Raw genomic sequence first — 27292 nt, forward strand, 5'->3', positions numbered from 1 at the left:
ACGTGTCTGCGTGGGCGTGTGTGTTGGGGACGTGTCTTCGTGGGCGTGTGTGTTGGGGACGTGTCTGCGTGGGCGTGTGTGTTGGGGACGTGCTCTGACCTTTCTGTCCGGAGAGAAGGAGGAGGAGAGGTGACCTGATCAAGGTATACAAGGTAATGAAGGCATGGATAGTCAATAGTCAGGGACTTTTCCCCAGGGCAGGACTGACTGGTACGAGGGTTCACAGTTTTAAGGTATTCGGAGAAAGGTTTAGAGGGAACGTCAGAGGAAGGTTCTTTATGCAGAGAGTTGCAGGGAATGTGCTGCCAGTGGTGGTGGTGGAAGCAGAGTCATTAGGGACATTTAAGCGACTGCTGGCCATGCACATGGATAGCAGTGAATTGCGTAGGTTAGGTTATTTTATTTTACATTAGGATTAACCCTTGGCACAACATCTTGGGCCAAAGGACCTCTTCTGTGCTGTGCTTTTCTATGTTCTATGTTTTCTATGTCTGCCATGGGCTTGTGTGTCGGGGGTGCGTTTGCATGGGCATGTGTGTGTTGGGGAGCATCAACATGACATGTGTGTGTTGGGGTGCATCTGTATGGGTGTGTTGGGGAGGATGGTGTGCGCGTCCGTGTGGGCGTATATCTGTTTGGGGGACACGTCAGTGTGGGCATGTGTGTGTTTCTGGAGCATGTCAATATGGCCAGTTGTGTGTTGGGGGCACATCTGTGTGGGCATGTGTGTGTTGGTGGTTTGTCTGTGTGGGTGAGTGTGTGTCAGGGATGCACCTGCGTGGGTGTATGTGTGTCAGGGGTGCACCTGCGTGGGTGTGTGTGTGTTGGGGTGCACCTGCATGGGCATGTGTGTGTTTTGAGGGGTGCGTCTGCAGGGGCGCATCTGAGTGCACATATGTATGTATCTGGGCGCATGTGTGTTAGGGGGTGTGTCTGCCTATGTATGTTGGGGGAACGCATGTGCATTTACATGTTGGAGACTGGTGCACGTGTTTGTTAAGGGTAGGTGCATGTATGTGTCTGCATGTGTGTGTTTTGGTCACATGTGTGTGTATGTGCATGTGTGTGTGCATTGTGGGGCACATTTGTGTGTGATGGGAGTGTTACGACACTGGTAAACTCTGCTGCTTAATTTAACTCAGCAACACAGAAAAGCTTTAACCCGTGCAGTAATCTGTGAAAATTCGATGGCCCAGAACTATCCCAAAGGACACTATTAAAGTAAAAATTAACAACTTTATTTTTTATCGAATAACAGAGAATAATTAAGTAACAACTATTTACAACTCCTTCCTCTAACCTATCTTTTACTTTATGTTTATGTGTTGGGGGCGCATGTGTGCAAGTCAGTATGTGCTTATGTGAATGGGAGGGTGTATGTGTATGTGTCAGGGTGGCGCAACTGCATGCGGGCATGTGTGTTGGAGGGGGACACATGCTCGCAGGTGTATATGTCAGGAGGCCTGTCTGTGTGTGTGCGTGTCGGGGGACAGGTGCATCTATGAGTGTGTGGATGGGCAAGTCGGCAGCTCTATGACGGAGGGGCATGTCAGGATATGTATGTGCATCGGGGAGAGCACGTTTCTATGTATGTGTCTGGGGCGTGTCTGTATGCGGCGAGGATGTGTGCGTGTGTGTATGTTTGGGGGTGATGTGTCTGTGTGTGTGACATGGGGGACTCGCGCATGTGCATTGTGGGGGTGTGAATGCATATGCCTGTGTGTTCGGGGTTTACGTACGTGTCCATGGGGGTAGGCGGGATGGATGAGTCTGCAAGTGCATGTGTATCTGGGGGCTCTGTCTGTGTGCATATCGAGACAACGAGAGTGTGTGTGTGCGCGGGCATGCGCTCGGGGGGAAGTATGTGTGTGCGTGTTGGGAGGACACTTGTTTCAGGTGGGGACCCATCTGTGTGTGTGTATATGCGTGTGTTGGGTGATGCGTCTGTGTGTGTGTGTGTGTGTGTGTGGGTGGAGTGGATTGGTCTGTGTACCTGTGTGTGTCAAGGGGATGCATCTGTGTGTGAAAAAAGATTTACTGAAAAGCTATATTGAAATGCTGGAAGAAGCTTTATTGAAAGATCTGATGCACAGAACTACTTGCGTTATTCTAAATTGTCATATCCATACAGACAGGAGAAAATGAGGACTGCAGATGCTGGAGATCAGAGCTGAAAATGTTTTGCTGGAAAAGCGCAGCATGTCAGGCAGCATCCAAAGAGCAGGAGAATCGACGTATCGGGCATGAGCCCTTCTTCAGGAATTCCTGAAGAGGGGCTCTTGCCCGAAATGTCGATTCTCCTGCTCCTTGGGTGCTGCCTGACCTGCTGCGCTTTTCCAGCAACACATTTTCATATCCATACAGACAGGCCTGAGAATCATTCGGCAAACACTAAAACCTGGCCCTTTAAATGAGAGAATTCAATATGTGAAAGCTGCTGTTTACATATAAATGTATATTTGTTGTGAACAGATTTTGACACCACGTGCGAATGTGGATTTGCCATAAGCTTTACCAGCATGGTGTCAATTCTACAACTTTTTCTCTCGGTATAGCTCCCACATGGAGAACTTACTTTCAAAGCTTTTCATTGTGATATATTTTTTGCATTGGGATCTGCATCTCCACCATTTCAAAACTGAGTTCGCTTCAACCAATTGAACAGATTTAAAACAGAAGAGGAGAATTGATTTCTCTGACAGGATCATGAATCTGTGGAATTGACTACCCCAGAGGGTGGTGGATGCTGGGACATTGAGTAAATTTAAGGAGGTGATAGACAGATAGCTAATTAATAATGGGTGGCGGGTTATGGAGAGTGGGCAGGCAAGTTGAGGCTGAGATGAGATCAGCCATGATTGTATCAAATGGTGGAGCAGGTTCTGGGGCTGAATTGCCTCCTCCTGCTTCTAGTTCTTATGTCCTTATATCCTTCCCTCGATCTGACCTTCTTTCTTAGTCCCTGTCTCTCAGTGTCTCCCTTATTGTCTGTGCCATTATCTAAAGAGATACTTATTAACAGGATAAGTTCCTGAAGCATACTATATAGCAGATATTAAGCATTTGTTAATTCATAAGCTCTCTTGGAATCAAATGTGATTCTCAGAGATAAACAGGATATATTTTCCACTATGGTGTCGGTGAGCTTGTTATAAGTGTGCTGTTATGGTAAGGTTTGGCTGGGTGGTCAGAAAATATTGACCCAACACAGAAGTGAAGAATTTATCTCAATCTTTCCGATCCATTACTGAGCAGAACGAGTCAGGAGAAACCCCTGGAAGCTGAGTGATCCTTCCTCACTCCAGAGATTCCCAGAAACTAGCTTGACCCACACCTGGTCTCCTTGGTGAAGATTCAGTATCACAGTTTTGGCTGAGAGCTGGGAACTGTCGCTTGGAAGCACACTATGAATGAGACTGACTATCTTATTGTCCTTGATCAGGGCCACATCTGTCTTCATACCCCTCCCTGGCAGTGAAGAGTAACTGAAAAAGTACAGCCCACACTTGGGACTTGTGAACTTTCCAGTCTTGCGGCAGTACCCCTGTCCGAGATTCACATTGACGACATCATACACAATCGGATCCACAGGAGTCAGCACATGATTCATTGTGGAGCGCTGCACATCAAAAACCACATCCAATTCTGATAAAATAGAAAATGGACATTTAAAATTATTACTAAAAGCATTTTTCAAACTCCAAATTGAGAGAATTTGCTAATAAAATGTTGGGATGCATTAAAGTTAAGCGCAGACACTAAACAATGAGGAGATGGAGGTGAAACACAGTCACCTGTACTTCAGCATTGTCATGGCTTTTATAATAAACTATCTTTCTTCACTTGGAACATTAAGGTGACCTGGGGTCTTTGCTGAAACTTTCTGATGCTGTGGATTGTGGTAATGTCAGTATGATTCCTCTCACCTTCCCTTCTCACACCTGAAGATGTTGTGCCTTAATAGGGGACAGATGTATGAGCAGGAGACCTTGACTCCACCCAATTAACCCACCTTATTGAAGACATTGTGTTGAATAATTAAATGGTACCTCGTCCAGGTGGCCAGGATGAATAAAAAGAGATCATCCACTCTTCCCTCCACCGTGCCCACTCTTTGAAATAAGCAGACTCCTCTGCCTCCATCTCTCTGAGACATCGTGTGTACCTGCTTAGTGTTAAATTTCTTTTGCCACCAGCCACACTCTGTTGGGCAATGCTAGTTTTGTATTGTAGGCCCAGTTCATTTGGAACTGACTGAGGCTATTCCAACTTATTTCACAGTTCATCCCATCTTGTCTGGATGAGATGTGAACCCAGAGCAATGTTATTTCCCATTTCCCTATTCAGATGGGTTCAGGTACAGGTCGTTCCCCTTTGACACCTTAGTTACCTTCCAGCAAAACCTCGTTAAATAGAAAATCGCTTCATATAAATGATGGGACAGGTGGGAAAAATGGGATTGGGATAGACCAGCAAAAAACTATCACTCACAGTCACTCAAAAATCACCCAAAAGTCTAACGCAATGTATAGCACAATCTAAAGCCCTCTCAAAATGAATGCTAACATTACATTGCCTTCCTAACTGCCAACTGAACCTACATGTTAAGCTTAGGAGAATCCTGAACTTGGATTACTAAATCCCTTTGTGCTTCAGATTTCCAAAGCCTTTCCCTATTTGGAAGATTGTGCCTGTATTCTTTCTACCAAAGTGCATAACCTCTCAATATCGCACATTGTCTTCCATCTGCCAGTTCTTTGTCCACTCTCTGTGCTTGTCCAAGTCCTTCTGCAGATTCCCTGTCCCATAACCTGACCCTCCACCCATCTTTGTGTCGTCTGCACGCTTAGCAGCAATGCACTCAGTTCCTCACCTCGATCGTTAATGTATAATGGGAATAGCTGCCCCTGCAGAACTCCACGACTCACCGGATGTCATCCTGAAAAAGACCCCTTTAATCCCATTCCCTGTTTTCTACCAGTTAGCCAATCCAGTATCCACGCCATTACCTTGCCCCTAACACCCCTGGGCTGTTGTCTTATCTAGCAGCCTCCTGTGTGGCACCTTGTCAAAAGCTTTCTGGGAATCCACATACATCACATCACTGGTTGTCCTGTTTAACTAGCTCATTACCTCCTTGAAGAATTTACCAGGCATGCTTGGACAAAGCCTATTTTACAACGTAGGTCTTAGTACTCCATAGTCTCATCCTTTATAACTTACCAATGACAGAGGTCTGGCTGTAATTTCCTGTCTTCTGCCACCCTCTCTTTGTAAAGTGAAGTGTTACGTTAGCCATTTTCTGGTCGTCTGGGACCTTCCAGTGATTTTTTTCTGAATGATCTCCTCAGCTGTTCCCTTCAGCACCCTGAGCTGTAGTCCATCCAGTCCAGGTGATCTGTCTACCTTCAGACATTTCAACTTCCCTAGCCCCTTTCTCCTTAGTGATGGCTACTGCACTCATCTCTGCTCCCTGACTCTCTTGAAGTTCTAGTCTGCTGCTGGTGTCTTCCACTGTGAAGACTAATGCAAAGTATCTGTGTAGTTCCTCTGTAATTTCTTTGCTCCCCATTACTACTTCTACAGCTCATTTTCTTGTAGTCCAGTGTCCACTCTTGCCTCTCTCTTACCTTTTATATATCTAAAAGACTCTTGCAATCTTCTTTTATATTACTAGCTAGCTTACTTGAATGTTTCAGCTTCTCTCCCCTTATTGCTTTTTTTAGTTAGCATCTGCTGGTTTTAAAGTCTTCCCAATCCTCTGGCTCCCCACTAATCTTCACCACATGATGTACTTTTTCCTTTGTTTTCATGGTGTTCCTGCCTTCCCTTGTCGGCCATGGTCAACTTGTCCTCCCTTTAGTCTGATTCTTCTTCCTAGGGATGAATTTCTGCTGTGCCTCCCAAATGACCCCATAAACCCCTGCCCTTGCTGCTCTACTGTCTTCCCTGCTTGACTCCCTTCCAATAAATTCTGGCCTGATCCTCCCTCATGTCATTGTACTCTCCTTCAGTCCATTATAATACCATTACGTCTAAATCAAGCTTTTCCCTCTCAAACTATCTCCTGATTTAATTTCTTCCCCACAGACTGACAATTGCTTGGGGGTCTGTACATAACTCCCATTGGGGTCTTTTTATCCCTTTGTGGTTCCTCAATTCTATACAAACACATTCTCTGCCTTCCACCCGCACCCTCCCATATCACTTCTTGCTATTGATTTAGTCTCGATTTTGACTAACAAGGAAATCCTGCTCCCTCCACCCACCTGCCTGTTCTTTCCATAGGATCCATATCCTTCGATATTTCGTTCCCAGCCCTGATCCCCTTGCAGCCATGTCTTTGTAATGGCCACAACATCGTACCCACCGACTGTGGGAAGCTAGTGAAGTGATTGCTGGGCCTCTTGCTGAGATATTTGTATCATCAATAGTCTCAGGTGAAGTGCTGGAAAGACTGGAGGTTGGCTAACGTGGTACCATTTAAGAAGGGTGGTAGGCCAGGACACTATAGACTTCACATCGGTGGTGGGCAGGTTGATGGAGGGAATCCTGAGGGATAGGGATTGATATGTATTTGGAAAGGCAAGGACTGATTAGGAATAGTCAGCATGACTTTGTGTGTGGGAAATCATGTCTCATGAACTTGATTGGGCTTTTTGAAGAAGTAACAAAGAGGATTGATGAGGGCAGAACGGTGGACCTGATCTATGTGGACTTCAGTGAGGCATTCGACAAGTTTCCTCATGGGAGACTGATTCGCAAGGTTAGATCACACAGAACACAGGGAGAACTATCAATTTGGATACAGAACTGGCTCAAAGATAAAAGACAGAGGGTGGTGATGGAGGGTTGTTTTACAGACTGGAGGCTTGTGACCAGTGAAGTGCCACAAGGATCAGTGCTGGGTCCACTATTTTTCATCATTTATATAAATGCTTTGGACGTGAACATTTGAGGTACAGTTAGTAAGTTTGCAGATGACACTGAAATTGGAGGTTTAGAGGACAGTGAAGAAGGTTACCTCAGATTACAACGGGATCTTGACCAAATGGGCCAATGGGCTGAGGAGTGACAGCTGGAGTTTAATTCAGATAAATGCAAGGTGCTGCATTTTGGGAAAGTAAATCTTAGCAGGATTTATACACTGAATGGTAAGGTTGCAGGGAGTGTTGCTGAACAAAGAGACCTTGGAGTACAGGTTCATAGCTCCTTGAAAGTAGAGTCATAGGCTTTCCTTTATTGGTCAGAGCATTGAGTACAGGAGTTGGGATGTCATGTTGCAGCTGTACAGGACATTGGTTAGGCCGCTTTTGGAATATTGTGTGCAGTTCTGTTCTCCTTCCTATTGGAAGGAATTTGTGAATCTTGAAAGTTTTCAGAAAAGATTTATGAAGATATTGCCAGGGTTGGAGGTTTTGAGCGATAGGTAAAGGCTGAGGAGGCTGACGCTGTTTTCCCTGGAGCGTTGAAGGCTGAGGAGTGACCTCATAGATATCTATAAAATTATGAGGGGCATTGATAGGATAAATAGACAAAGTCTTTTCCCTGGGATGGGGAGTCCAGAAGTAGAAGGTTTCGGATGAGAGGTAAAAGACATAAAAGGGACTGAAGGGGCAATTTTTTCATGCTGAGGGTGGTGCGTGTGTGGAATAAGCTGCAGAGGAAGTAGTGGAGGCTGGTACAATTGCAATAGCCTCACTCTTTGCAACTAGATTCTCAGTTTCCTGACCCACAGGCCGCAAATAGTGAAGATTGGGGACAATATTTCATCCTCACTCACATTCAACACTGGAGCCCTCCAGGGCTGCGTAATCAGCCCCTTACTGTACTCACTAATATCCATGACTGCATTGTCAAATACCAGACTATTGCCATTTACAGGTTAGCTGATGCCACCACCATCGTCAGTCAAATCTCAGATGGCAATGAAACAGATTACAGAGGGGAAGTGGAAGACCTGGAAAAATGGTGCACTGAGAACAACCTAGCTCTCAATGCCAGCAAAACCAAAGAACTCATTATTGACTTTTGGCAGGGTGTTACTCATGCCCCCCTCCACATTAACAGCACAGAGGTAGAGGGAGTGGAGAGTATCAAGCTCCTGGGAGTGGTCATCCACAACTGGCTTTCTTGGACTCTTCATGTGAACACACTGGTCACAAAGGCCCAACAATGTCTCTTCTTCCTCAGGCAGCTGAGGAAATTTGACATGAAGGCAAATACCCTTGCAAACTTTTATAGGTGCGCCATCGAGAGCATTCTGTCTGGATGCATCACTACCTGGTATGGCAACTGTACCATTCAAGATCGGAGACAGCTACAGAGAGTGGTGAACTCGGTCTGGACAATCACAAAGGCCAACCTCCCATCTATAGAATCCATCTACCAGGCCCGCTGTTAAGAAAAGGCCGCCAGCATTCTCAAAGATCCATCCCATCCTGGCAATGTTTTTCTACAACGTCTACCATCAGGGAGAAGGTACAGAAACCAGAACACACCCATCAGCCAGTTTCGAAGCAGTTACTACTCTACTGTTGTTAGAATACTGAATGTACTCACATACTCTTAATATTCGCCTGTACCTGTGTTTTTGTTTTTGCTGCTGGTACCCATTATTTACTTATCTGTATTACTTAACTCTGTGATCTGCCTATATTGCTCGCAAAACAAAGCTTTTCACTGTGCCTCGGTACACATGATAATAAATTGAATGCAATATTTAAGAGGCATCTGGATGTGTATATGAATCCGAACAGTTTAGTGGGATATGGGCCGGGTGCTGGCAAATGGGACGAGATTAGGTTGGGATATCTGGCCAACACGGACGAGTTGGACTGAAGGGTCTGTTTCTGTGCTGTACCTCTCTAATGACTCTAATTCTATCTGTGCTACAAGCTCATTGCCCTCGTTCATGTACTGTGTGCGTTTAAGGATAAATATCCCCTTGATCCTGTGTTGACTGCTCCAATCCCCACAGTTGTCTTCTCATCTGATGTGCCTGAAGCCAGATACCTGACCCTTTCTGTACTCTGTCTTTTGACTTGTTGCTGAAACTTGTTGGAAACGTTGCATGAACTCACCTTTATTCCAAGCGTAAGTAGGTCTGAGCCTGGCTTTTGCTTCTGTGATCAATTTCAGTGGATTATTTAGTTTCATTTCTTCATTTGCAACTCCCTGGAACACAGTGAAAAACTGAAGTTTGTTCTCTGATATGCACAGCTGAAGATCAGCTTTTGCAGGATGTTAAATAAAAACAGAAAATACCGGAGAAATATAGCAGGTCAGGTCGCATTTATTGGAGAGAGACACGGAGTTACATTTCAAGTCTGATAGGGCCCTTCAGAACTGAAAAGTGTTGGAAAGTGATGGTTTTTATGCTGTTGACAGAGGGAGAGAAGGAGCAAGAGGAACATACTGTGAGGGTGCCCAAAGCAGAAGACAATGGGGGTTTCAATAATTGTAAAAGAGAGACTGAAATGTCAAATAGTGTTCATGATCAGTTTGAACAGGAGAAAATAGGTCAGCTGTACTGGGCACAAAGCTAAAAAGACAGGGAGGGGGGTATAATGTGTGTTCACAGTTTGTAATTGTTGAATTCCATGTTGGGTCCTGAAGGCTGTAACATATCTATCGAGGTAGAAAATGAGATACTGTTCCTCCAGGTTGTGTTGAGTTTTGTTGAAACAATATAGCAGGCCCAGGACAGTCACATCAGCATGGGAGCAAGATGGTTTATTGAAATGACAAGGAACTAGAAGGTCAGAATCATTCTTACAGACAAAGCAAAGGTGTTCAGCAAAGTAGTCACCCTGCCTGCTTTTGGTCTCATCAATATCACGGGGAGAGTGGGGATGAGGAATTGATAGGAATGATGGAAGAGTGAACCAGGGAGGGAGTGATCCCTGGGAATGCTCATCGTGGAGAGGAGGGAATGATGTTGCTGGTAGCATCTTGTGAGAGGTTCAGGAAATGGTTGAGGATGGTCCTTTGAATGCAGGAGACTGGTGGAGTGGAAACTGAGGACAAAGGAAGGTCCTGAGGAACGTTGCTGAACAAAGCGATCTTGGAGTGCAAATTCATAGCTCCTTGATAGGATAGTGAAGAAGGTGTTTGATATGCTTTCTTTTATTGGTCAGAACATCAAGTATAGGAGTTAGGAGGTCATATTGTGGCTCCAAGCAGAGGATGGTACATGTATGGAATGAGGAAATGGTGGAGGATGATATAATTACAACATTTAAAAGGCATCTGGATGGGTATATGAAAAGGAAGGGTTTCGAGCTTATGGGCAAAGTGCTGGCCAATGGGACTAGATGAGATTAGGATATCAGGTCAGCATTGACATGTTGGCCTGAAGGGTCTGTTTCCATACTGCACAGGTGTATGACTCTATGACTATCGTTATTCTGGGAAGACAGAGAAGAGGTGGAGGTAGAATTATGGGAAATGGATTGGACCTGACTGAGAACCCTGTTTCCCCCCCCCCCCATGGTGGTGAGGAATCTTCGCTTGAGGATAAAGGAGTGCACGCTGTGGAAGGTGGCATTATGAGAACAGGTCCTGCAGAGGAACAGGGCAAATGGAATGGAGTCCTTTCAACAGCAGGGTATGAGGTGGTGTTAACTGTAGGGGGTTGGAGAGGTTGTAATGGGTATTGGTGGGCAACCTCATATCAAAAAAAAGAAAAATCAAAATTGAGGGAAGGGAAGGGGAGTGTCAGAGATAGACCAGGCAAAGGTGAAAGAAATATGGAAGTTTGAATCAAAACTTATATTTTTTTTCCAATTCCAGATGAGAGCATTAATGATCATCAGTGTATTGGAGAAAGAGTTGTGAGAGGGGGCCCTGAGTTGGACTGGAACAAGAAATGTTTCACAGACTCAACAAAGGGACAGGCAGAACTAGGACCCATGCAGGTGTCCATATCCACTCCCTTGACCTGGAGAGTGAGATGAGTTAAAGGATACCTTATTTAAAGTGAGAACAAACTCAGCCAGATGATGGAGTGTGGTGCATGATGGGAACTGTTGAGGCCTCCTTTCAAGAAAGAAGCAGAGTGCCTTTAGACCATCCTGATGTGTCGAGGGATTGCACATCTGTGGTGACGAGGAAGCAGCTCAGTCCAGGAAACAGGAAATTGTGGGACTAATGTAAAATATCAGAAGAACCATAAATGTAAGTGTGAAGAGACTGACCAAGGGAGAAAAAGTAGAGTCAAATATGAAGACCTGATTTCAGAGGGGCAGGAGCAGGGTGAGAAATGGGTCAATTCTGTTTGTGAAGTCTGGGAAGGACGGTAGAAGCAGGCTTTGAGGCCCTGAAAGATATTTCATCTCCTGAGAGAATCTATCGGTTTAGTTTTAAACCGAGGGGGCTCGGTTTAAAACTGAAGTTTCCCACTGAAGATCGATCAAGGAGAATTTATTCTCTTGAGGATTGTAGGTGTTTTTGGTGATTGTTGCATTCTCTCCCCAGTGAGCAATGGAGGCACACTTTTTAAATATATACCAGGCTGAGTTAGACAATGACAGAAATTGCTGGAGAAACTCAGCAGGTCTGGCAGCATCTGTGAAGAGAGAAAAAGTTAATGTTTTGAGTTCAGTGACCTTTCCTCAGCTATCATAAATCAACATGTCACTAGTACCTCAGTACCAATGCTGTATTGGGTGGAGGGTGAAATATATTTTCTTGATGAACACAATTTGCTATTTCTCCCACAAAGTTTCAGAAGTTCATCCAGATACTAATGCTCTGCCTGTGTGATAAATTATATATTTTCTGTGGACAAGGTAACTAGATTAGGAAGGGATATGTTGTTGCAAAATGATTAATTTATTGATGAGAGTTTTAAATTGGTGGTGTGGCGGTGCTTGGAGCTGGATTGGTAAGTTAGGATAGGATTGGTGGGTGATTGGCGTGCTGATAGAGGTGGGAGGAGGCCAATTTGGAACAATAGCACTGTTAGAAACAAACTCAATAAAATTAGCTGAAACCACTAAAAGCTGGAAACAAGGCAATTTATTGACGAACTTGCAAGTAAGGGCTTCAGATGCATTAGGCAAATGAGCCCTGAGCATTTGAACATGTACATAATTATACCCTTGGTGCTGCATGAGTGGGCAGCACGGTGGCACAGTGGTTAGCACTGTTGCCTCACAGTGCTAGAGACCCGGGTTCAATTCCCGACTCAGGCGACTGACTGTGTGGAGTTTGCACGTTCTCCCCGTGTCTGCGTGGGTTTCCTCCGGGTGCTCCGGTTTCCTCCCACAGTCCAAAGATGTGCAGGTCAGGTGAATTGGCCATGCTAAATTGCCCGTAGTGTTAGGTAAGAGGTAAATGTAGGGGTATGGGTGGGTTGCGCTTCGGCGGGTCGGTGTGGACTTGTTGGGCCGAAGGGCCTGTTTCCACACTGTAAGTAATCTAATCAAACTTCTCCCACCCCTTTATCCTACCTATTGGCTTAAAGGCCACTACGTGACTTCTCTTTATCTAAATTAAACTCCCCTTCTGTTTTCTGGAATATACGCTGTAACTGTCTTGCAAAGCCACTATCACATGTTAAGTTAGTGGTTTTGCATTCTTCTCCTTTTCCAAGTGCACAAGAAGATTGCTATTCTTATCATTTCCTTGCAACTGTCCTCAGCGTTATGTCTGCTTATTGTTCCTCTTTCTGGTACACACATACCCTTATCTACTAGAAACTTAATAACTGAGCTTTTACTCTTGCAATTCTTAGCTTGTCAGCAGTATTAGCTTTCTGCAAAAGCAACATACTTCTCAATTTCTCACAACTTCCTTATTTCTTAGTTCGTTATTTCTGAGTATAACCTCGCTTGAGGATTTGCAAAATGCTAACACTAGCTTTTACTCATGTAAGCACATTTAAATTCTTTTAGTACTTTAAACAAACTCAATTCTTTACAGAAACAACATTCTTTATAGGTATCTCTCACAGCACCCTACATTGAAATGTCATTCTCGTTGAAGTAAAGCCCAGCATTCCGTTTGCCTTCCTTATTTCCCGCTGAACTTGGATATATTTGTGATTTATGGAAGAGGACTCCTGAATCCCTCTGTTCTGTAGCTTTCTGCAGTCTTTCCCGATTTAAGTATTCAGCTCCTTTATTCTTCCAGTCAAAGGGCATCACCTTACATTTTCCACCTGCCAAATGTTGGGCCACTCACGTAACCTGTCTGTATCCCTCTCCAAATTGTTTGTGTCATCCTCACTGATTGCCTTCCCAATTATTTTTAGCCCCATTTGCAAATTTAGCTTCAGGATATTCACTTTCTCCATCCAAGTCATTAAGAAGCACGGTAAATAATTGTGGTGCCAGCACTGATCTCTGTGGCAGAGGTGGAGAGCATTTGTGTGTGAGAGGGGGGAGGGGGTGGGGTTGGGGGGAGGTGGGGAGGGGGGGAGAGAGAGAGAAACGAGAGTATATGTGTCTGTCTGTGAGTGGGCATGACAGTGTGAGAGAGGGTGCACTTCCAATCTAACTGATTAAAGACTTAAAAGTCATCTAGGTTTGCTCAATACATTTGCATCAGTTGTATGACTGATCTTTTGTTTATAAATTCTGTGTCTGATATATCATCCCTCACCAGCACCTGAAGAAGGAGCAAGGCTCTGAAAGCTTGTCTTTTCAAACAAACCTGTTGGACTATAACCCAGTGTCGTGTGAGTTTTGACTTTGTCCACCTCAGTCTCACACCAGCACCTTCACATCACGGCTTATGTTGTAAAGTAGTGTAATGTGTGATACCTCATTAAACACCTCCTGAAAATCCAATTGTATAACATCCACTGCTTCTCCTTTATCTGTCCTGCTTGTTGCTGCCTCAAAGAATTCTAGTAAAATTGTGAGGCACAATTTCCCCTTTGTGTGGCCATGCTACCTCTGCTTGAGCTGTTCTGCATTTTGAAATGGTTTGCTATTACATCCTTTATATTGCAGCAATATTTCTCCAGGAGCAATATCAGTTCAACTAACTGGTCTATAATTATCTGTTTTTTTTTTGTTTACCCCCTTCCCTTTTTAAATAAAGGTGTCACATTGACAGTTTCCTAATCCTCTGGGACTTTTTCAGACTTGAAGAATTCCTGGAAGATTCCTACCAGTGTGTCCACTATCTCTGTAGCTTCTGTCTTTAATGTCTTGAGAAGCATTCCATTAGGCCTATGGACTTTATTGGTCTTTAGCCCTGGTAGTTTCTCCAGCACCTCTTCTCTTTCGATAATTCTAATATTTCCGAGTCACAGAATCAAACAGCACGGAAACAGACCCTTTGGTACAATTCTTCCGTGCTGAAAATGTGTTGCTGGAAAAGCACAGCAGGTCAGGCAGCATCCAAGGAACAGGAGAATCGACGTTTCGGGCATAAGCCCTTCTTCAGGAATGAGGAAAGTGTGTCCAGCAGGCTAAGATAAAAGGTAGGGAGGAGGGACTTGGGGGAGGGGTGTTGGAAATGCGATAGGTGGAAAGAGGTCAAGGTGAGGATGATAGGTCAGAGTGGGGTGGGGGTGGAGAGGTCAGGAAGAAGATTGCAGGTTAGGAAGGTGGTGCTGAGTTCGAGGGATTTGACTGAGACAAGGTGGGGGGAGGGGAAATGAGGAAACTGGAGAAATCTAAGTTCATCCCTTGTGATTGGAGGGTTCCCAGGCGGAAGGTGAGGCGCTCTTCCTCCAACCGTCGTGTTGCCATGTCTGGTGATGGAGGAGACCAAGGACCTGCATGTCCTTGGTGGAGTGGGAAGGGGAGTTGAAGTGTTGGGCTACGGTGGTTGGGTTGGTTGGTCCGGGTGTCCCAGAGGTGTTCTCTGAAACATTCTGCAAGTAGCCGGCCTGTCTCCCCAATACAGAGGAGGCCACATCGGGTGCAGCGGATGCAATAGATGACGTGTGTGGAGGTGCAGGTGAATTTGTGGCGGATATGGAAGTGTCCCTTGGGGCCTTGGAAGGAAGTAAGGAGGGAGGTGTGGGTGCAAGTTTTACATTTCTTGCGGTTGCAGGGGAAGGTGCTGGGAGTGGAGGTTGGGTTGGTGGGGGGTGTGAACCTGACGAGGGAGTCACGGAGGGAGTGGTCTTTTCGGAATGCTGATAGGGGAGGGGAGGGAAATATATCCCTGGTGGTGGGGTCCGTTTGGAGGTGGCGGAAATGACGGCGGATAATACGCTGGACATGGAGGTTGGTGGGGTGGCAGGTGAGGACCAGTGGGGTTCTGTCCTGGTGGCGGTTGGAGGGGCGGGGCTCAAGGGCGGAGGAGCGGGAAGTGGAAGAGATGCGGTGGAGGGCATCGTCGACTACGTCTGGGGGGAGATTGCGGTCCTTGAAGAAGGAGGCCATCTGAGTTGTACGGTTTTGGAACTGGTCCTCCTGGGAGCAGATGCGGCGGAGACGAAGGAATTGGGAATATGGGATGGCGTTTTTACAGGGGGCAGGGTGGGAGGAGGTGTAGTCTAGGTGCTGTGGGAGTCGGTCGGTTTATAGTAAATGTCCGTGTCGATTCGGTCACCCAAGATAGAAATGGAAAGGTCTAGGAAGGGGAGGGAGGAGTCTCAGATGGTCCAGGTGAATTTGAGGTCGGGGTGGAAAGTGTTGGTAAAGTGGATGAACTGTTCAACCTCCTCGTGGGAGCACGACTGAACTGACTGAACTGGTCCTCACCCTGAAACTGACTGAACTGGTCCTCACCCTGAAGCTTCTTCCTTTCCCGCCGTACCAACCAGTACCCTTCCACCGACACCCTCCTTCGACTGACTGAACTGGTCCTCACCCTGAAACCCACGCCCTCCACCTCCTCCATGATTTTCGCTTCCCCGGCCCCCGACGCCTTATCTTCACCATGGACATCCAGTCCCTGTACACCTCCATCCCCCATCACGAAGGACTTAGAGCCCTCCGCTTCTTCCTCTCCCGCCATACCAACCAGTACCCTTCCACCGACACCCTCCTTCGACTGACTGAACTGGTCCTCACCCTGAAACACTTTCTCCTCGACAATTCTTCCGCGCCATCCAAGTTTAGCAAATGACATTAGTCCTATTTTTTCTCCTGCTTTTGTCTGGTGAACATTTCGTAATTTTGGAATGATATGAATGTCTTTTACTATGAAAACAGGTGCAAAGTAGTTATGCAACTCCTCTACTATTTCCTGGTTTCCAGTTATTATTCCCCCAACCACATTCTCGAAGGGGATTATCATCTCTTTGGTTCATAAAGGAGCTTTAGCTGGCGATCTTGATAGTGCTTGCAAGTTTGCCCACAAAGTTTATTTCCTCATTCTTCATTTTTTTTGATAGTTGGTGTGAGGCTGAGCTGGGCACGGGCAGGAGATGATCAGTCAGATTTCTGATTGGAGAAATGTAGGTGTGTGGACATTATGTAAACCTGTCTCTTACTTCCTGAGCTCCGCATTCAGCCCCTTTAGGATAGAATGCAAGTAATCTCACATGTTCCTAGAATTATAGAATTTGGTCAGTGCCAAAGGAGACCATTTGGACGATTCAGTTTTGTGTCAACTCTCTGAATGAATGTCTTACTGCTGCCATTTTCAGAGCTTCGCCCCATAACTTCACACATTTTTATTGGACATTTTTCTTGCAAATGTCATGGGTACATATGATGAAAATCCAGTTAATTTAATTAATTTGGATATATGGCAAATCCTATGGGAACACTTAAGGGAGTGTAATAGGAGGACATGGGAAAAGGAGGGGGCAGCTGGAAGGGGAGACAGGAAATACAAAGGGTCAGAGTGAATAGGCAACATAGGGAGAGGGCACAAAGATTTGCAGAAGAAACAATACAGAGGGAGAAAGGAAATGGAGAGAGTTCAAGGTACAGCAAGAGGTAGCTGAAGACTTGGCCACCAATGGTGAATCAATTAAAATGAGGGTTAGGGTTTGGCCAAAGAGGCCAGTATTAAATGAGCACAGATATCTTAGAAGATTGTGGGCTGGAGGATATTACAGAAATAGGAAGGAATAAAGTCATGGAAGGATTTGAAAACAGGGATGAGAATTTATAAATGAATGTGTCCCTTAACTTGGAACCAGAGGAGGTGAGCAAGCCCGTGGGTGGCAGGACTTTGTGAGATTCAGGACATGAGAGTGTGGATGAGGAGTGCATGGAAATAGGCAATTCTAGAGGGAGCAAAGGTGTGGCTGAGAGTTTCAGCAGCAAATGAGCAGGGAATGTTGGTGGTGAAATGATTGAGGTGGAAATAAATAATCTTGATGAGTGTGTGGATATCTGATCAGATATGAGCGGCATGGTGGCACAGTGGTTAGCACTGCTGCCTCATAGTGCCAGACACCTGGGTTCAATTCCCACCTCAGGCAACTGTCGGTTTGGAATTTGTACATTCTCCCCGTGTCTGTGCGGGTTTCCTCCGGGTGCTCCCACAGTTAAAAAGAAAATATGCAGGTTAGGTGAATTGGCCATGCTAAATTGCCTGTAGTGTTAGATGTAGGGGAATGGGTCTGGGTGGGTTGCTCTTCGGAGGGTCGGTGTGGACGTGTTGGGCTGAAGGGCCGTTTCCACACTAATCTAATATTCAACTTGAAAATCATATTTTTTGAAAAACTATTTTCTTGTGGTGTATATATCACTGGCAAGGCCAACATTTGTTGCCCATCCGTAACTGAGCTTGAAGTCAGTGGCTTGTTTCCCCATTTCAGAGGGCAGTTCAGAGTCAGAGTTGATGAGAGTCTGGAGTCACATGTTCCTCAGAACAGGAGATTGTCCGAGAAGGCATGAGTGAGCCAAATGTGTTCTTTTCATGATAATCACTGTGGTTTCCCCAGAGCTGAGGTGAGGGGTATTGATAGAGTTAATGGGAGTTGTCTTTTCCCAAGGATGGGGGATTTCAAGACTAGGAGGCACATTTTTAAGTTGAGAGGAGAAAGATTTTTAAAAGGCATGGGTGGATGCTTTTTCTTTACCACAGAGGGTGGTTCATGTGTGGAATGAACTTCCTGAAGAAGTGGTGGATATGGGTACCATTAGAATGTTTAAAAGACATTTGGATAAGTACATGCATAGGAAAGGTTTGGAGGGATATGAGCCAGGAGCAGCAGGTGGGACTAGTTTAGTTTGGGATTATGTTTGGCAAGGACTGGTTGGATCGAAGGGTCTGCTTCTGTGCTGTATGGCTCTATGACGCAATATAGAAATTGACTTTAAATTCCACCTTCTGCTATGGTGGGATTTGAACCGTGATCCTGAGAACATTAGCTTGGACCTCTGGATAACCAGTTCAATAACATATAACCATCTCCTCCCTAAACATACATGTGTAGCTGGTACCCAGGCTGTGAACAGGGTAGTTCAGCCTCAAACCCAGCTACCAGACAGAAGAATGGAGCTGGTAAGTCAACACTGAAGTTTGTCACAAGGATTAAAAGATAGGAGCTTTTGATTCCTGTCATTTAGTTGGAAGCAATGTTTGCTGATATGGTACTGGATATCAGACAGTCTGACAGTTTAGAAGTGATGAGGGTATCGAGAGGTGATGATGGGGTGGAGCTGGGAGTTGTTGGTGTGGAGATTGATGCGTTTTCAGATGATATTTAGAAGCATCAGGTAGATATGAAAGAGCCCATAGAGCCCGTGGTGTTAGAGGTAAGGTACGAGTATGGATAGAAGATTTCTTTCTGCCTGACAACCAGAGAGTGGGGATAAAAGGGTCGTTCTCAGGATGGAAGCTGGTGACTAGTGGAATTCTGCAAAGGTCAGTGTTGGGACGACAACTTTTCATGTTTTACATTAATGGTCTGAATGCAGGAACTGAGAGCATTCTGGCTAAGTTAGCAAATGATACAAAGATAGATGGAGGGACAGGTAGTGTTGAGGAGGCTGGGACTCTGCAGAAAGATTTAAACAGATTAGGAGAGTGGGCAAAGAAGTGGCAGATAGAATATAATGTGGGAAAGTGTGCGGTCATGCACTTTGGTAGGAAGGATTGAGGCATAGACTAATTTCTAAATGGGGAGAGAATTCAGAAATCTGAAGTGTAAAGGGACTTGGAAGTCCTAAACCAGAATTGTGTAAAGGTTAACTTGCAAGTTGAGTCAGTAGTTAGGAAGGCAAATGCAATATTGGTTTTTATTTCAAGAACACAAACATAAAAGCAGAGATGTAATTCAGAGGGTTTGTACATTTCTGGTCAGACCATAATTAGAATATTGTGAGCAGTGTAGGGCCCCATATTTCTAGCTTGGGAGTGGGGCCAGACGAGGTTCACAAGCATGATCTCAGGAATGAAAAGCTTAACACAGAGTTATAGAGATGTACAGCACGGAAATAGACCCTTTGGTCCAACCCATCCATCCCATATGAGGGATGTTGAAACTCTGGGCCTATACTCGATGGAGTTTTGAAGGATGTGGGATCTAATTGAAATTTACAGAATACTGAAAGGCTTGGCAAGAGTGGGTGTTGAGAGAATGTATCCATTAGCATTTGAGACTGGAACCCGACAGCACAGCCTTAGAGTAAAGGGAAGGCATTTCAGAATAGAGATGAGGAGAAACTTCTTGTGGTGAATCTATGGAATTCATTGCCAAAGAAGGCTGTGACAGCTAGGTTATTGAGTCTATTAAAGACAGAGATAGAGATAGGTTCTTAATTGTTAAAGGGATAAAAGGTTATGGGGAGATGGTGGGAAAATGGGGTTGAGAAACTTCTCAGAGTCTAGATTAGAGTGGTGCTGGAAAAGCACAGCAGGTCAGGCAGTATCCGAGAAGCAGGAAATTCAATGTTTCAGGCAAAAGCCCTTCATCAGGAATTAGATGCCTGCAGAGTGGAGAGATAAATGAGACGGGGGTGGGGGTGGAGAGAAAGTAACAACAGGTGAATGGGGATGGGGCTGGAGGAGATGACCTGGGGGTTGCAGTGAGAGAGAGACTCACTGAGATTCTTGTAGAGAGAGGAGGAAAACTTCTTCAAGGCAGTGAGTCTCTCTCTCTCTCTCTCACTGCAACCCCCAGATCATCTCCTCCATATCTCCACTCTGCAGGCACCCTGCCTCTCGTCTGTGGAATTCTTTACCACATAAGGCTCATGAGGCTGGTGCATTAAAAATGTATCTCTGTCCTGAATGTGATTAAGGGTTATGGGAAAAAGGCAGAAATGTTGAATTGAGGATTAGCAGATACACTACTATCTCCTTGAATGCCGGAGCAGACTCTGTGGGCTGAATGGCCTATTTCTATTCCTATGGCTTATGAAAACACTTTATATGATCGACAAAGGTCTGGCATTAAATCACTAAGCAAATCCAGACACGTATCTATACATCCATGTGAATCAAGGGGAAATATGTAAAAAGGAACAGGGAAATATAACAGTCAGGCAAAGGAAACACAAATGGAGAGGAAACACACGGAAATAAACATGCAAGATAAAGGGAGAATTGGACAGACACATTCAATTAGTATGTTATCGGTACCTGAAAATCTTCCTGTATATTTTCCAAGGCATAAATCTGATAGATACAGTGAAACAGGATTAAACACAGGTTTCCCTGAAACAAAGAAATGTTCTGTTAAGTAAGATAGAAGGAACCCAGTATGCAAACCATCAACAGTCATTGCTACTTGAACCTACCAATCCAAACGAAGTCATTCTTATTGACTTTGAGACCAACGTGCCTTGCCTTCAACTTGTTCTGAACCGAAAGATGTTCAGCCTCTGCTGGACCTCCAGATTTTACAGACCTTAGCTCTTTATCCCCTTTCTCTTTCTGCAGTTTCCTGTTCCTTCCTTCAGATTTTATAAAGAATAGTGCCGAAGTCACAGCCCACCATTTAATGTCATTCAAATCTTGATAAACATGCAGATGTTGAAACCAAAACACCCACATACATGGCCTGCAAATTCCAGTAACTTAAGATGTTGTCTCCAGTAGCAACTAAGTGCTGTTCAGTTCGAGGATTCTTCTGTCAAGTGTACCATTCAGTTTCTCTTGACAGTGATTTTGTCCTTGTAGTATTTTTCAATACATGAAGATGATCTTTGCTGCCATGAATCCTCTCCAACTGTTCCTCCAATCAAATACCATACACCATATACTGTTTATCCTCCTGCATCTCTATTGTGCTGACAATTTAGATTCATTGCTCCAACTCCCAGTCAAACTCAGTTTTCCAGAATGTGATCAGGAGAAGAGTACAGCACTCAATCAGGAAAAGTCAGGAATTTGGAAGAATGGGAATTTGGTACAGGGGAGGGAGGAAATAGTGCAATGTATGTCAAAGAAGAACTAGCTCCCAAGTGCAGCAGGTGTTAGGGAAGGTGAATGGAATGTTGGTTTTATCTCAAACGGAATGGAGTATAAAAATCATGACGTCTTACTCAAACTGTGCAAAGCAGTAGCTAAACCTCTCCTAGAATAGAAATACTTCAGAATAAACCTGTTGGACTGTAACCTGGTGTTAGGTGATATTTAATTTTGCCAACCATAGTCCAACACCACCTTGCCATAGAATACTGTGGACAGTTTTGTTCCCTTATCTAAGGAAAGATATGTTGGCATTAGAGACGGCACGGTGAGTGTTCAACACGTTTATTGTGGGCATGGAGGAATGTTCTTATGAGGAGAGGTTGAGTAGGTTGGGCCTGTACTGATAAAAGGTTCTTGCGGGGGGCTTGACAGGGTAGATGCTGAAAGGTTGTCTCCCCTTGTGGGACAATATAAGACCAGAGGGCAGAATTTCAGAGTAAGGCTTTGCCCGCTTCAGACAGTGATGAGGAATAACCTCTGTCAGTACTTGGAACTCTTTACATCGGGGTTTGGATGCTGTGTCGTTAAGGCTGAGATCTTTCATCAGCCAGGGAAGCGAGGATTAATGGGGAAAAGGCAGGAATATGGAGTCGTGAATTCTGTTCTGAAGATGGGTCACTGGACCTGAAATGTTGACTCTCCTTTCTCTCCACAGATGCTGCCAGACTACTGAGTTTCTCCAGCTGTGTCTGTTTTCCTTTCCGATTTCCAGCATCTGCAGTTTGTGGTTCTGAATTCCTAAGGAAAAACAATCCGATCAGCCACGATCTCACTGAGTGGTGGAGTCGGCTTAATGGGCCAAATGAGCAACTTCAGCTTCTCCATTTTCTGGTCTTTTGGTCCACTGGTTGGAATTGTATCGAGCACACAGGGAGGTTTTGGGAGGTTTGACAGCATCACCCAAGGACACCTCTGCAGGAATGCCTCAGGGTGCTGGTCCCACTGCTGCTTCTTCAGTGACCTTCATGCAGCCATATGGTCAGAAGTTGGATGGTCACAAATGATTGCACAGTGTTCTCTTCCATTTGTGACTGCTAAAATACTGACACAGTCCGTGTTCATATGCAGTAATTCCTGGACATTCCATCATAGGCTGGATTTGGGCTGATAAGTGGAAAATGACATTTTTTGCGACACTAGTAACAGGTAGCTTATCATCTCCATTTGAATTTCGATGGCATTATCATTTCAGAATAACCCACTCTTACCAAACTTGACATTATCATTGACCAGAACCTGAACTGGGCCAGTCATATAAGTATTGTGACTACACCGCACGGAGGCACAGCAGTTAGCGCTGCTGCCTCAAAGCCCCAGTGACACCGGTTCAATTCCTGCCTCAGGCAACTGGCACATTCTCTCCTTGATTGTGTGGGTTTCCTCCGGGTGCTCCAGTTTCCTCCCACGGAACAAAGATGTGCAGGTTAGGTGAATTGGCCATGCTAAATTGCCCAGAATGTTAGGTCAAGGGGTAAATGTAGGGGAATGGGTATGGGTGGGTTGTCCTTCGAAGGGTCAGTGTGGACATGTTGGGCTGAAGGGCCTGTTTCCACACTGTAAGTAATCTAATCTAATATGTCAGAGGCTAGGAACACTTAGTGATTACCTGATTTGGCTTCACAAAGCCTAACGCCATCTTCTGACACAGATCATGCCTATGATGGAATGTCCCACCTTGCCTGGATGAGTATGGCTCTAACAAGGATCAAGAAACTCGTGACATTAATATGGCTCCAAGAGGTTATTTTGTCTTCATTCTCTTTTTAAAAGTAGAGGTTTTAAGACAGATGTGACGAGCTGTCTATTGTGAAAGTGAATAAAGTTAATAGCTTGTGAGGCCACGGGTTTTTTTTAAAGTGGAACAATTGTAGCAGCCTGAAGGAGTGTGGTCAGGCTCTCATAGAACCAGGATTTTTAGTTTCTTTATTTTTCAGTAGAAGTTGTTGCTGGGTCAGTTGCTGCAGTATATCTCTCCCTGTTATACTCTATTTCAGGGGTACAGGATTGAAGCGTTGATTGGTGATGATGAGTAAGTTTGCGGATGACACAAAGACTGGGCATGTGGTCAACACTGAGGAGGAAGATGTTAACACACAGGTGGAATATAAACTGATTGGTCAGATGGGCAGATGAATAGCAGCTGCAATTTGATCCTGAGAAATGTGAGGTGATGGCCTTTGGTAAAAATAACAAGACATGGGAGTACTCAGTGAGGAAACTCAGGAACAGAGGGATCTTGGAGTATTTGTCCTCAGATCCCTGAAGGGGTTCAGGCAGGTTAATAGGGTAATTACAACATACAGGATGTTTTCCTTTATCATTCATGGCATGGATTATAACAGCAGGGAGATTACATTGGAACCATAAAAGACTTAGGTTAGGCCACAGCTGGGTTACATGTGCATTTCTGAACACCACACTACAGAAAGCATGTGATTGCACTGAAGGGAGTGTAAAGGAAATTCACCAGAATGTTGTTTGGGTTACAGCATTTCAACTGTGAAGAGAGACTGGGGTCGCTTGGGTTGTTTACTTTGGTGCAGAGGTGGTTGAGGGGGATCTGATAGAGGTCTGAGTTGGACATTTCCAAAGATTCCTAAGTTTTGGAGTGATGTAAACGTTTCTCCTATCAGTCCTAAATGATTTCCCTCTTACTCCAAGTCTCTCGTTGTGATTTAGATTCTTCAGCCCGGGGAAACCAATTTTCAATGCCTAGCCTGTCAATCCATTTCAGAATCTTGAATGTTTCAAAGAGATCCCCTCTCATTCTTCTAAACTTAGAGTCATAGAGATGTACAGGATGGAAACAGACCCTTCACAGGATGTTTAGAACCAGTTTACTTAACCTCTAATCACAGGTTGACCCACTCAGCCCAGAAACCAATGGGAGATCAACTGCATACAGTCCTGTGAACATGGTCTCACCAAAGCCTTACCATCCTTTCTCTTGTACTCCGTTCTCCTTGCAATGAAAGTCAGGAGGATGAATTCCTCCTTATCCACATGCTAGTTTTGTGTTCCTTGTACAAGTACACTAAAGTTTCTCTGAAGATCAAGATGGAAAAGTTTCTGTCCCTTTAAACATAGGCTGGTTTTCAATTCTCACTGTCAAAGTGAGTAACCTCAGACTGTTCCATCTGAGTTACTTACGGCAACTTGTTTGGATATATTATGACACTCCTCTGGGCAAGTGTGAGCCGAACCCAGGCATCTGGCCCAGAGGAAGGGACACTACCACTGTGTGACACCACCCCTGTTCCACATTATACTCCCTCTGTCACCTTGTTACTCTGGCAATTAGTGTGTCTATGATCTTTTTACAGCCTCTTTGTGCCTTCCTCACAGTTTACATCTCCATTTAAAGTTTTGTTTTAACGAGGTCAGCCAGCTGGGTCTCATAGAACATCAGTTCTCTGACTGGAACGTTAACCAGAACCACTGACCCTCTGGTGGCTGATACTATATGAGGCAGTACTATAGTCGTGGACTGTTCATGTGGAAATGAAGGGTGACTTGGTTTCAGGATACTGACCTTTGGAGTTAACATAGAGCATAGAACGTTACAGTGCAGTACAGACCCTTTGGCTCTGATTTGTGCCTATCTGTGAAAATAATATGATGACCATCGAACCTACACAGTTCCATTATTTTCACTGTGTATGTCCAATGTGCATTTAAATGCCCTTAACTTCAGTGAGTCTACTACTGTTGCAGGCAGGCCCTTCCACGATCCTACTACTGACTGAGTGAAGAAACTACCCCGAGTATCTGTCCTCAGTCTATCCAGAAAGATGTTGTGAAACTTGAAAGGGTTCAGAAAAGATTCACAAGGATGTTGCCAGGGTTGGAGGATTTGAGCTATAGGGAGAAGCTGAACGGGCTGGGGCCGTTTTCCCTGGAACGTCGGAGGTGAGGAGTGATTTTATAGAGGTTTACAAAATTATGAGGGGCATGGATAGGGTAAATAGGCAAAGTCTTTTCCCTGGGGTCAGGGAGTTTAGAACTAGAGGGCATAGGTTTAAGGTGAGAGGGGAAAGATACAAAAGAGATCCACGGAGAGTGGTACGTGTATGGAATGAGCTGCCAGAGGAAGTGGTGGAGGCTGGTCCAATTGCAACATTTAAAAGGCACTTGGATGGGTATCTGAATAGGAAGGGCTTGGAGGGATATGGGCTGGGTGCTGGCAGGTGGGACTAGATTGGGTTGGGATATCTGGTTAGCATGCACAGGTTGGACTGAATGGTCTGTTTCCGTGCTGTACATCTCTATGACTCTATGAATCTAAGTCTATCAGTCCTCAATTTAAAGCTGTGTCCCCTTGTGTTAGCATTCACTATCAGAGGAAAAATGCTCTCACTGTCTACCCTACCTAACCCTCTGATTATCTTATACTTCTCAATTAAGTTACTTCTCAACCTTCTTCTCTCCAATGAAAACAGTCTCAGTTCCCTCAACATTTCCTTGTAAGACATTCCGTCCATACCAGGCAACATCATAGTAAATCTTCTCTGAACCCTTATCAAAGCTTCCACATCCTTCCTAGTGGCCAGAACTGCATGCAATACTGCAGGTGCGGCCTGACCAGTGTCTTGTACAACTGGATCATGACCTTGTGGTTCCAAAACTCAGTCTCCCTCCCAATAAACACCAACACATCATATGCCTTCTTAACAACCCTGTCAACCTGGGTGGTAACGTTCAGGGATTTATGGACGAGGAGACCAAGATCTCTCTGTTGACCTACCAAGAATTTTACCATTAGCCCAGTACTCTGCATTCTTGTTACTTCTTCTGAAGTGAACTACCTCACACTTTTCCGCATTAAACTCCATTTGCCACATCTCAGCCCAGCTCTGCATCTTATCTATGTTCCTGTGTAACCCACAACATTTTACGGCACTATCCACAACTCGGTCTACCTTTGTGTCATCAGCAAAGTTACTAACCCATTCTTCTACACCCACATCCAGATCATTTATAAAAAGGACAAACAGCAGTCATCCCAAAACAGATCCTTGTGGCACACCACTGGGAACTGAGCTCCAGGGTGAACATTTCCCATTAACCACCACTGTCCATCTTCTTTCAGCGAGCCAATTTCTGATCCAAACTGCTAAATCACCTTCAATCCCGAAACTCCGTACTTTATGCAATAACCTACTGTGTGGAATTGTTTCATTCATCCCTGATCTCTGCTTCATCACTGTTAGCATACCTTGATCCATATTGACATCTTCCCCTTTAACTCCACAAACCCCAAAACAAGAGAGAGAAATAAGAAGTGTGTGGGTAAAATGTGAATGCATAAATCCAGGTTAGGGATTTCTGTTTGGCCAAATGTAATATTCTTAAAAGCACATGGAGTTGAAGGCACACACAGAATGAATTGTAGCCACTAATACAACTCACAAGGTCGGATTGGTGAAGATATTATTGAGACCTGGCTGCAAGATGGTCAGAAATGTGAACCACATTTACCAAGTGAAAATAGAATTGATGATGGAAATGGTGGAGCAGTAGCTGAGCATTAGTCATCAAGAATAAAATCAATGATAAGCAAGAATTCCACGAGAGGCAAGCAGGTAGTTATGGTTTTATGGTTAAAATTAAGAAACATAAAAGGATTGAGTTATTTTTAATCGACCTGTTCAGAAATGCGATGACTCAGCCCTGGAGCAGTCGGGACTTGAAACCAGACCTCCTGGCTCAGAGACAAAACAATTCAGTTTTAAAAATGTAACCTATTTTCAATCCAACCTGTATAATAGGGAGTTCCATGATTTTGACAGTGACAGTGAAGGAATTGTGGGATAATTCCAAGTCAGGATGGTGTGTGGCTTGGATGGGAACTCCAATGATGTTGCTGTATGTTCTGACCTTGTCTATCTCGGTGGTACATGTTCACTTGGTGAATTCTTGCCCTGTACTTCACCATCTGCCTTCTCTCCTGATCTTCTTTCAAAATGTTTTTATTATTGCAAAGTATTGGCTAGCCTCTTAT

General features: G+C 44.7%; 1 protein-coding gene across 1 annotated transcript; it reads right to left on the reverse strand.

Moving 5' to 3' along the window:
- Window positions 1-2305: 2305 nt before the first annotated feature.
- On the reverse strand, window positions 2306-20732 carry LOC148138671 (complement C1q tumor necrosis factor-related protein 3-like). Its single transcript, XM_087981158.1, has 4 exons — window positions 20616-20732; window positions 20458-20532; window positions 9084-9177; window positions 2306-3645 (listed from the first exon to the last, which is right to left on the reverse strand). The coding sequence occupies exons 1-4, from the start codon at window positions 20631-20633 to the stop codon at window positions 3245-3247; spliced, it is 588 nt and encodes a 195-aa protein (XP_087837284.1). The 5' UTR covers window positions 20634-20732; the 3' UTR covers window positions 2306-3244.
- Window positions 20733-27292: the final 6560 nt, after the last annotated feature.

The sequence above is a fragment of the Chiloscyllium plagiosum genome, unplaced genomic scaffold (genome assembly GCF_037043375.1).
Source record: "Chiloscyllium plagiosum isolate Xiang-an unplaced genomic scaffold, Cpla_swu_hap1 HiC_scaffold_39, whole genome shotgun sequence".
Classification (NCBI taxonomy): Eukaryota; Metazoa; Chordata; class Chondrichthyes; order Orectolobiformes; family Hemiscylliidae; genus Chiloscyllium; species Chiloscyllium plagiosum.